The sequence below is a fragment of the Cygnus atratus genome, chromosome 20, assembly GCF_013377495.2.
Source record: "Cygnus atratus isolate AKBS03 ecotype Queensland, Australia chromosome 20, CAtr_DNAZoo_HiC_assembly, whole genome shotgun sequence".
In the NCBI taxonomy this organism is placed as follows: Eukaryota; Metazoa; Chordata; class Aves; order Anseriformes; family Anatidae; genus Cygnus; species Cygnus atratus.
The window spans coordinates 10,998,870-11,010,275 of record NC_066381.1 but is presented as its reverse complement, the minus strand read 5'-3'; the positions used below and the strand labels follow the sequence as shown (position 1 = coordinate 11,010,275).

The following is an 11,406-nucleotide window of genomic DNA, read 5'->3' as shown; positions in this document are numbered from 1 at the left end:
ACAATAACACAGGGAAACAAAGGTTTGTCAATTCTGCTGCAGGGAATGGCGTGCTCAAAGTGCAGGGTGCCCACCTGCCACCTGCTTGGAGGCCACCTCCCGTCTGCCGGCGCGTTATCCCGAAGCCCACCGGGGATCACGCTGGTGAATGGGGTGCCCCAAAGTCGGGGAAGGTGTTTGTTGCTTAACTGAGCTCGCAGGGACAAGGGTTGGGGGCTGCAGGTGGGACAGGGGCTGGGGGTGCCCCTTGGCTCCACAGCCAGCCTGCCTTGCTGGGGCAGGGTCAGCAACATTGGGCTCACAGGACAATGTGGGGACCTCCAGGGCTCACCCAGCCCCGGGGGGAGACCTCTGGAGGGGGCTGCGGGGCTGCCCTGTGGGGCTCTGGCTGCCACCCACCTCCATGGGGCTTGGCAGTGCAGGAAGGTACAAGTCAACGGGGGGAAAAAGCTCAAACCACAATTCTGTAACACTTGCTTTATCCAGAGCAAAGATTTATTCACTGAAAAGATTCCTACATACCCAGAATTTTATTAGCATAGAGTGCACTTCTGTCTTTTTTTTTTTTTTGCTGGTTGCATAAACTAATACAGAAACTGTTATTAATACTAACAATTTTTAATTAATTTAATAGCAATTCTGGAAGACACTCAGTTGATAGAAAATATAAAAAAAATTTTTTTACTGTACAAAGTTTACATCACATTTGAAAAGAAAACGTGTCCATTTTCACCATATTACAGACTCCATTTACATTCACTACTGACATGTGGCTATTGTAGCAGCATTGTACAGCCAGCTTCACATTCACAACTCTAAAATGGTACAGGCTTACCGTGCTTCACGCCCTTACACCAGCACACGAGGAGACAGTACACGTGACAGTACAATGCGACTGAGACCGAATGACTGTCGCTTGGTTTGCAACATAGTAAGGGATAAGAGCTTGACTTTCTTCACAGCTGTACAACTCCACTGGTTTTGTTTGACTTCCGTGTGTATCACACCAGCTGATTAAAACAAATATCCCAGAGACAGTAATCGGTCCCTGCTCTCTGAAATGCTGGGTTCAGGAGGCTGGGTGTTGCTTTCAAGGGCAATTTATGGGAGTTGAACGCAAATCCAAGGAAGGGTTGAATTTGGATCTCAAATCTCATGATTTAAAGACACATTTTGAAACCCTTCCCTGGAGCAGCAGGACAGGAGTCCCACCACTGGGCACTGCTCGGCCGGTGTGCAGGGATAAGCCTCCTGTTGGTGTTCCACACGCCTCAAAGCGCAGCACGAAAGGACGTGAGGTTTTAGGCAAGGGGCCGTCCTGAAAGCAGGGGACTAGTGCTGCTCTTGAATTACACCTGCAGGCAGTCATAGGAAAAACAAATTTTCTGTATGTTTTTTAATACTATTGTTTTGTTTTTAAGCTGGCTAGTCATCAGTGCTGGCTGTCCTTCCAGCCAGTCACCTTATTAAGAGTGAGGAGGATATATTGCTTTCTCAGCATTGCGCTTGCACGTGGCCGCAGCAGCGCTACCACTGCTGAACAGGCAAGGAAAGGCCGTGTGTTTTGGAGCGGGGCTGCTGCAGCCAAGGGAGGGCTTCAGCCCGGGGGTCTGCCTCTCAACGTCGCTATGACGCGTGTTCCTCCCCACTTTTGGGGGTATCGTGCTGTTGTTACTTCAGCAGCACTTGCTGGGAAAACAGCCTCTGTTTAAGCCTGTGACACAGTATTATTGTGAGAGAGCAAACAGCAAATCTTGACGAGAAGCAGGTGGTGTAGGTTAGATACACAGGGCACATGGAAGGGGTTGAGTTGCTTTACAATGTGGGAGGGAGGAAGGAGGTTGAGTACCACAATGCCACACCCGGCTACCACCAAACCGGCTTTTTGTTTTAATTTGAGACACATCTTAAAAGTCACTGTAGCACAATATTTCTAAGAGAATATAACTGGCTTACGCATATAACAGGAGTGAAGCTCTCTGCTCAACAGAACTCAGAAGTTTTTTGCCACTTAATTTTCTATGAAAGTCAGCCATCTGTAAAGTAGCCAAATTGAGGGCCTGCTACTTTACATGCTTTATGGAGGACTTCAGAGCTCTTCTCCCTGCAATCTTCATTTCAAATCCTTGTAATGATGGTGAACGGTATAAGGGAGGTGTGTAATGTACTAGTGCTAAGTGGGATAATGCATCAGTCACCTTAAATGCAGTAATAATCTGTATCCTTTATAATCTGCATATTACACAGTAGAGCATGTGTTTTGTTTTATGTCTTAAAATTTACTTTTGAAACAAGTCTGAGCTGTTGGGTTGTAAGGTTTGTGTTGTGCTTAGTTTCCCCCAAAACTACGGTTTAGTCCTAAATGCCTTAAAACCAACAGCTTGCAAACTTACGTGACCACCTCTAGGAGCCAGTTAGAGAGGACACGGGAGAGAGATGGATAGCTTTTACTCATGTCTTTCTTGCCTCTCCCTGGAGCTCTGGAAAACATCACTTGTTCTGCAAATGAGGTGGTGATTGGGACAGTAAGCATCTAGTCTGGCTGAGCAGCGTTACATTTCCAACAGTGCTGTTAGTTCAGGGGACTAGAATGTGCTGCGCCTGAAACTTTGGAAGAGGAATTTGGCAGCTGGGAGCTTGCCTTCCCTGCCTGCATTGAGCTAAACCTGGTCTTGGCAGCATGTCCGCACCCTGCTCTGGGGGGCGTGATAACCAACTCCCCTGTAAGAAGTAGATTTGTATTAGTGTAACTTAATTCAAGGTAACCCAGAGCTTGGACCAACCCTGCTGAAACAAATCACGAGTAATCACAAACTGAATAATCAGTTTGGCAAAATCACAACGCAATGGATCAATTTTGCCTTAGTGAAAGGAAAACATAATTTAAAACTTCAACACCTTGTACGAGATGCATAGCTGTTCTGAAAGAAGCCAGTTCCACCTGTCTTAGGGAAAACAAATATTTTGAAGGCAGAAGATAGCTCTTATTTACACCACAGACGCAAGAAGGAACTAGAAATAGGTTGGTTTCTTTTCAGTGCTTTTTGAATGGCTGTAGTTAAACTTGATTCACTGTTTATTATGTTTTAAAAAATATAGTTCACACAAAAGTATCATGTAAACATTCTTTAAATAACTGCTGGTGCTCAGGCAGAATTCAGACTTTGCAAACAACACAGGCCTGTGAACTGATGGTCATGCGGCTTTCAGCTGTGGCTGCACCAGTGTCGTAGCTTGGAAGATTCAGTGAAGGTTTCTGATGCTTTGTGTAAGTAGGTAGACAACATTATCACAAGACAATTAAACACCATGCTATATCTTTTGATTACTTGGTTCCAGGATTCCCAAGCCAAATCTTTCAAAACGCAGGACAACTTTGCTACTGTTAATGCTGAAAAGAGGGGGGAGGGAAAGGGAAAGAGCTGTTTATTTTTGTTTCCTTGTTGTTTCTCCCCCATAAAGCTACAGTCATATAAAAAGAAATTAAATGGGTTGGATTCTGGTCTCATACAACTTCAGATCATCCAGCAAAGCGTTTTAAGAAATTAAGCAGCAAACATGTGAACTTACTTACGCTAACCTCATTAGTGAAAAAACAACTCAAATGGGAGAAGCAGGAGACTTTCATAAATACCTAAGGTGGGTAGAAGCCTGACACCTGATTTCAACACGCTTTTGCTTTCCTTGAAATAAAGAGGGAAGGAAAAAAATTACTTAGCTTTTGTTTTGGTTTGACTGTTGTTTTTTTTTTAAGGGAAAGGATGGGTTTTGACAAGGTACATCAATCATTTCAAAAAACCCATTTGTTCCTCTTTATAGACTGTAGCAAGTGAATAAAGATGTCTTTTCCTTCACCCTTAAGCTGTTAGCATAGCTATAAACATTTTCACTTCAAAATGCCTTCTTACACGTATGCACTCAGGTGACAGCAAAGCAGACAGCCTGAATACATTCTTTTCAGCGTTGTGTGCAAGCACCTGACTTTCTAAGAGAATGAATATGTGCATGTATTTGTCCTCACTGAGGACAGTAAAAAACCTCTGGTTCCTGGTGCTTACCCTCCTCTATCCCTATCCTTTCCCCTCAAAAAAAGAAAAATTCAAAATCATGAATTAGTAAGGAATGAAAAAAGACCTTTTCCAAAAAGGCACATAATTGTGTTACCTACAATTCTGCAAAGCTCCTAATGCGAAGTCAGGCATTTTGCTGAACAGAGGATGTAAACATGAGCAAACCATAGAATTCAAAACACTGGATTTGCAAGGGGAGGAGAAAGAGGGAAAGAAGGGCTTTCCTCCTCTTTTGCACAGCACTGTAGCTGATCTCAGCCAACCCACGTGGGCCAGTTTTGGGCACCACTGGGGGCCTGTTCCCAAGTAGGCTAGGGGACTGCAATCTGCCCCATGCAGAGCAAGGACCATCCTTCTTTTCATGCAAGAACTACCCTTGCACCCCCTGAAAAGAACTGCCCCTCAGTTCAATGCAATGCTGGCTCTCATCCCACAGGAGGACCAGCGCAATCTGGCCCTTGAGTCAGGGTGGTTTGTAACACAAGTGAAGTGTTCACTTGTCAGATGTGCCTTTGAAAAATGCACCTGCTCTGTTTGGTCACAAACCCCAGCCCTGCACTAAGGCTGACACGCACAACCTCAGACTGCAGCTAGGAAAACGCACCCTTCTGCCTCACAAGACCTGGGGGACCTGCACATCCCGCCCGTGTCAGCAAACCCCCAGCCTGCTGGGCAGGACGCCCGGCCCTCCGCTGCGTGCACCTGGTTAGTCAGAGAGCAGATCACTAGGCCCTCTCCAGGAGGGAGCTACAGCCCGATGAAACGCTTCGGAAGTGAGAGATGGCCACATTGTTAGACAGTAACTTCTTGCAGACAGTTGTTGTTATTCAAGCTAACAGCCCACAACAAGCAGAAAAAGGCAGAAAAGGAGAATTCGGATAAAGTGTTGATTATGTCCATGGGTTAATTTCGTGGTTTGTTTTCGCTTTTTTAAATGGAAGGTGATTGTCCAAGTTGCCGGTTAGGATGCAACAGATGGAAGCATGCAAGGTGGAACCCATTATTGCACCAGTAGCTACAACCTACAGAGAAACATGGGAGGGAAGGGAAAAAGACACCGTGAGAGTTAGTCTTCAGTTATTTAAAGCAAGCCTTGTGAACTATTATAAAGCTTACATCAGAATAAAGCGTGGGGTTAGTGCAATATTTCTCAAAGATTGGTTGGAGGAGATACGAACGTGTCTTTACTGGGTTTTGAATCTGGTCTCTGGCTGACGTGGCTGTGGAGGGCCTTCCAAGTGTGACCTGAATGTGATGTACTTTGCAGGGACTAAAAAGCAACTGAGCTGCCTGCATTTTCATTTCACTGAGCACTACTTCAGCTGTCAGTGTTGATATGTAATGCTGACACAAAGTAATTCTCCCCTGTTACATGCTTTGAGCAGAGAAAAAGTATTAATATATGCAAATGTACAGGAACCAGTTGCAGTAGGAGGGGGAGGGTCTGTGTCTACCCAGGGAAAAATAATTAGGGTAGCTGCTCTGTAAGGCACGGTTCCACAAGCTGTTCAAGAAGAACTCCCTATGGAAACACTAATCCAAAATAATCACTTGGCAAATTACTCTGGAAATGAGCACTCTCATGAACTGACTGCCCAAATGGGAAGCATTACTTCAAGTTAATTTCCAATGAGCTGTTAGAGGACAATGCAGGGTTGTGTGACTGCCTGCATGGGAATGTGCAGACACCTTGGGCTCTGTCTGGTCAGCCCTTTCTGGTTAGGTAGGAGAAAAGATGCCAAACAGCCAGAGTTAATGATCCAGCGTAAGTGGATCTGATAGTATGGAGAAATGAGGGCACGAAAGTGCTCCCACACAGAACCATCGTGTTGGAGGGCACTGTGTTTCTGTAGAAAGGGAAAAAAAAAAAATGAACAAAGGACACTGCGATATCATGCAAATCTCCTGGCAAAGAAACAGTTGTTATAACACCATTTGAACACTGTGATCCTCTTTTGAGACAGGGGAGAATTAGTTTTAAAGAAATATAAACATTTCTTTAAAAAAAAAAAACCTGTTACAGCTGTGGCAGGATGATTGAAGGGAACGGGCAGTAGAGCTGAAATGTGCACACCTGAGGTAGCTGGTATAGCCCTGGCCACCGCAAGCTGTGCCTGGAAGTAGTTTGGCAAGCGCATGGGTTTTGTGGAATGAGCGTTCCTAGGGGAAGCACGAGGCCATGTTTCCATTTCTGCCAACTGGAGTTTGTTTGCAGACCCTGCTGCGTGCCCAAAGCGAGGCTGTACAGCACTGGAGATTAGACAACGGACATAAAAGATCAGTTTGGTGTCAGAGGTGGGAATTTTAGTCTCTGGGCTCTAGAAATTGTATCTGTTTTGCTTCCACTAGAAGAAGTGGAGCTGGGATCCATTTTTGTCTGACTGACAGGTTATTCGTGACAAGGGAGACTGAAAGTTTTAGGCCCTATGGCTTTATGCCCATCTATTCTGAACTGGAATGAGTTTTAAATTCTGGTCTCGTCTATAATGACAGATGTCACAGGATGTTCAATCAGGTATTTTTTAGGAATCTCTCCCAAGTTTGACAGTTTACAGATCTTGATCTTATAATGCTTTTCTTCCCCAATTGCAACATCGATCCTGACTTTGAAAGTATCATGATCTGACAAGGATTTATCTGTCATCTCTTGACTTATCTTTCCTTGGTCCAAATCTTGACATGAATCCAACTTGGAGATTCAGTCCAAACACAACTTGTTCCTAGCTGCCAGTTCACTGCATGTGCCAAGCAATTTAGAGATACTCGGGATGATTAGCACCTACTTTGTTTTTTCTCCAGGAATCAATTACACTGATGCTGTAATTACTAATGCTGCATTTCTTTATCTGCCTGTGTGAACTGGGGAGTCTTCCATAAAGGGGGGGGGGAAAGGGAGGGAAGTCTTTTTTTTTCCTATACATCCCTTTAGGAGGGTTACAAGGTGGTGACCTTTCTCAGTCAGTACCAGCCATTATAGAGGAAATTCTAATCACTTTTTGGTCAGTGTGGGCCGTTTCCAATAATGTTGGTTGATACTTTCTAAAGCCAAACAAAGCTGGATAAATGATCTACAGGAGGAGGGAGGTGAATATGTTGAAGTAGGAAATTATCTGTCTGAAGTGCATGCAAATTTCATTGCATAATACCCTAGTAACTAGAAAAGCAGAACAGCACGCAGTTACTCTGCTACTGAAGGGCTGACAGACCCCAGGAAGGCAAAATAAAGCACAGGAATTACCAGTTAGCAGTTTGTGAGCAGCACAAGTATTCTCAACAACAGCAGATACTCACTCAGCAGACTTCCAGAAATGCCCTGGATGGGAGAGACGACGATTCAATTTTGGCAGTTTTTCAAGCATATCCATGAGGACAGTGAAGCTAGGTCTCTCACTGAGATCAAATGACCAGCATGCTGAGAGAATTTCCTGCAAAGAATATTTCAGGCTCATTATCTCCACTTAGTTCACATGTCAACTGTTCAGACCAAGCAACTGACTGAGCAGTGTGATTTGTGGGAGCCCAGCTAGAGCTGCTTTTTAACAGACGTTTTGGACATTCTAATAATCAAACAGTATCCTGCGTACCAGTGGATGCCCACTTCTATATGACAATAATGGGAAGAGACTTGGAATCTAACCTGTCTTATTCTAACCTGTTCTCTCTCCTGCCCTTTATCTTTAGGGTTATAATAAGAGTAAAATAAATCCCTTTCAGCAGCTCCCTCTTTTCCAGCATCCCCAGTGAACAGCTGTTTGGAAGGACTCCTGCAACTGATGTACTTACATTTACTTCTTTCCCCAAACTAACAGTTGCAAGGACTTGTTTCACTCCTTCACCACTTCCAATCTGCCAGATGAGTGCCTCTGCAGGCTGGTTCTTGAAGGGCCATTCTCTTGCTTGGAGCTCATACCACACAGTCCTGCAACATCAACAGACAAATCAAGGCTTTGCGCGCTCTTAAAGAGAAAGATGCAAAACCCTGACACAGTCCCAATTACTTCAGATAAGCTCTGGAAGGTGTATAAAGCTGTGCAGCAAATCCCTCCCAGCCTACCCACCTCCCTATCAAACTGTCCTGCCCATGTCTTTTGTAGTGGGTGAGGAAAATGCATCCTAGCTAAAATCCCCAGTCTGAAAGAAGAGGACCACTGACTGGCAGGGCTCAGGTCTGTGCCATATCTCGTTTCGCATGCTCCCATGGTACTCTCAGGTATTCCTCTCTTACCCAAAAGCATAGATATCTGCAGCTTTGGAGAAAGGTAGCTTGTCTTCATCTTTGCCAGGCGCCATCTCACGAACAATTTCAGGGGCCAGGTAGCACAACCAGTCATGAGGCAGCTTCAATTCATTCTCCCTCCTGAGTTCAAAAGAAAGAAGCCATAGTGAAACACTTACGTAAAGCAAGAAGCAGCACATGGCTCATATCTATGCTTTGCCTAATGCCTTTATTTACTGAAACGTTTTGGCTAACATTTTCTATTTTTCTAGACATATTAAAAAAACATGCAAGTGTTGGCCTGACTCTACAGATCACTCTTGGGCTTGAAGTTATTTTTGTTCAGAGTCTTAGTTCATATATAACTTTCTAGCTGTGTGCTACTGGATGTGTAGAAAGGACTCTTTCAAAAAAAAGAAGTGCAAAACATTTTTAAGTACTGAAGTAATCAATACTCCTCAGTTGTACTGTGTAATGCATCAAAATGTTTCCTTATTTGATCATTACTTATCACTCTAGAAGTGGACCAAAGCATTGAAACCTCCACGTACCTTCCTTCCTGAACCACACCTGAAATCCCAAATAATCCAAAGTCAGTGATCACAACTTTTCCATTATCATAGAAAACATTCTTGGATTTCAGATCCTTATGTACAATCCCCTTGGCGTGAAGATAGCCCATGCCCTAGGAAAAAGTTTATATTCAGAGATGTCTTTTTTTTTTCTTATTTACAAGCCTCTAACTGGGCATGCTTTGCTTTCTAACACACATTTACTCCAGAATAAATAATGAATTTTAAATGGGGACACAGCAACTGTCTGACTTATGCAGGAAGGGTGCAGGGAAAGTCTGCAAGGAGATTTTAGCTCCGTGCTCATCCTCTGAAATGCTTTTCATCCTCTACATAGTAGGGCTGCTGGAAGGGTACTCTTACTTGAAGAGCATTAAGCACCTGTGGACTCACAATTCTGAAGAAGTCTGTATGCGTAAGAACAATGAGCAACTGACACAAGCTTGCTCACTAAAATCACAGGATACTTCTGCCAGGAAGAAAAACAGCAGAAATGCTGCTCAGTTCAGCAGAAACACTGAAACAGCTTTAGAAATGTTACTTCAATTGAGCAATACTGAATGCAAGCACTGGAAAACCATGCAACTCTGGGGGAAAATAACGTTTACCTCAGAATGCATTAACTTAGGAAATGTGTCATGCATTTCTTCATGGTTCCCCTTACCAAAATTCTCCCTCCCCAGCCCCTTACTAGCAAGCAAAAGGTCTATTTCTATCCTTTCAGGTCCTTAGCTTACTGCCCACTTCTCTTTATCCAATTTCAAGTTTTTCCTGCTACAACACCCTGTGGCAAGTTACAGGTGTGGCTACTGAGAGCTACTGAACCACCCCAGCTGTGCATTCTCTAGGCTCTTGCTGAGGCACTACTCACAAAGCAGATGTCTCTGTTAGCAGGATGTACACACTTACCTTAATGATCTCCTGTGCTATCTGCCTGGTTTTATTAATATCCAGGGATATCTTGGGGTCCCTTACAAACGAATGAAGCGTCCTTCCTTTGCAGAAGCTACAGAAAAGAGGAACAGTCCTGAAAAATGCCTTTAAAACATTGGAGGCAAACAAAAATCAACACCGGATGCTCAACTGGTTTTCATATGTTGACAGAATCCCACTCCTACTTGAACTGCTGGGAAATGCCATTTCAAAGAATTTTAAGGGCCCAACTGATTTACAACTGTATGGGTGTATACATGTACAGGTGAGCCACCGTTAAAGCACATTCAAGCATATACAACAAATGCTTACGTGTTTCTTCAGAGGCCCAGTTCTTGCTATGCTATTCTGACAGCTGAAGTCCAGTTTTCAAAACCCGAGCACCTGCTTCTGCTGGGGCTACTGCTCAATTAAGCAGGAAACTTCCTTTGGAACTGACAACGAGAAATGACTAAGTACCTCCTTGCCAAACTATGAGTGGCATCCTGTTGGCCTGACGTAAATTCAGCCTTCATATGAACATCCCCAAAAGCTGTTATCTAGGGGCTAAATAATCCTAATATCAACAAAATACTGAAGACAGAAGAGGAGAGAAAAATAGTAATATTCTTGCCTAATCAGCAAGAGTCTCTAAAAGGAACAGAAAAGATCAATAACTGTTGTATTACCAACTTCACATACTGTTTTATTGCCACTGTGCTGAATTGGATGCATCTGGAAGTAGATGAGAGGAACAGCTTGTTCCAGATTTTTTATATATGATTATTTTAAACTATAATATATTTATATAATACCATAAATACTTTATTTGTTATGCAAATATATAATTTATATAATTATAGAAATGTATTCTATATTATTACTATTAGCAGTAAATAAATATGTATAGTAATACTGAAATACGGTGCTATAACCTCACCTGGTGATGATTGCTAAATGAGGAGGGTTCATGCATGCTCCCATGAAAAGCACCACATTCTCATGCCGGGTCTGTCTGTAATTCATCACCTCCTTTTTAAAGAGCTTGAGATGATCCTGATTGTTCCCATCTATCTCCAACAGCCTGATGGCTACTTCTCCATGCCATTTCCCCTTGTGAACCTTCCCCCATCGCCCTTGGCCGATAGGATCCCCTAGTTCAATCTGTTCAAAGGGAATGTCCCATTCTTGCAGGTAGACGCTGGTCTGGCTAGGTTTGCGATAAATCATCCCTTGCAAGCGTGGCCGCCTGTTTGGCAGATCTTCCACCTCGTCCTCATCATCTTCGGGTTCTGATTTATTACTCTCTGGTTCTTCCACCTGTGTATATAAAGAGAAAAACCTGTGCTGAGAGTCCCACCTGAGGGACAAAGCAGCCTACCAGCCAGTGACAGAGGCTGTTCTGAGAGGAGTTCACGGGGTTGGATGTACATACTTGACTACGGCTCAAAGATGTGCTTCATAGGAAAAAGCCATTTCAGAAAGCTACAAAAGACATCTTCTGTATGTCCGTGTGCCGGTGAAGACACGAAAGGCTTTATCCCATTGAGTTAAACTTCTAGAACCAGCACCAACATCTAGGGGCTCAACGTCACTCAGGATTTGGCCCTTCAGTGAATGAAAAAATGCTAGAGAC

The 11,406-nt window shown here is 43.7% G+C and overlaps 1 protein-coding gene across 2 annotated transcripts in view; it reads right to left on the bottom strand.

Moving 5' to 3' along the window:
• Positions 1-468: 468 nt before the first annotated feature.
• Positions 469-11,406, bottom strand: part of KSR1 (kinase suppressor of ras 1) — a 69,694-nt gene continuing 58,756 nt past the window's right edge. For both annotated transcript variants that reach the window (XM_035561109.2, XM_035561108.2), the window contains 7 exons: positions 10,711-11,090; positions 9,768-9,864; positions 8,838-8,971; positions 8,296-8,427; positions 7,854-7,989; positions 7,362-7,495; positions 469-3,391 (listed from right to left, as the gene is read on the bottom strand). In XM_035561109.2, coding sequence (XP_035417002.1) covers positions 3,313-3,391; positions 7,362-7,495; positions 7,854-7,989; positions 8,296-8,427; positions 8,838-8,971; positions 9,768-9,864; positions 10,711-11,090 — 1,092 coding nt within the window. In that variant the 3' untranslated portion in view covers positions 469-3,312. The remainder of the gene's footprint in view (positions 3,392-7,361; positions 7,496-7,853; positions 7,990-8,295; positions 8,428-8,837; positions 8,972-9,767; positions 9,865-10,710; positions 11,091-11,406) is intronic.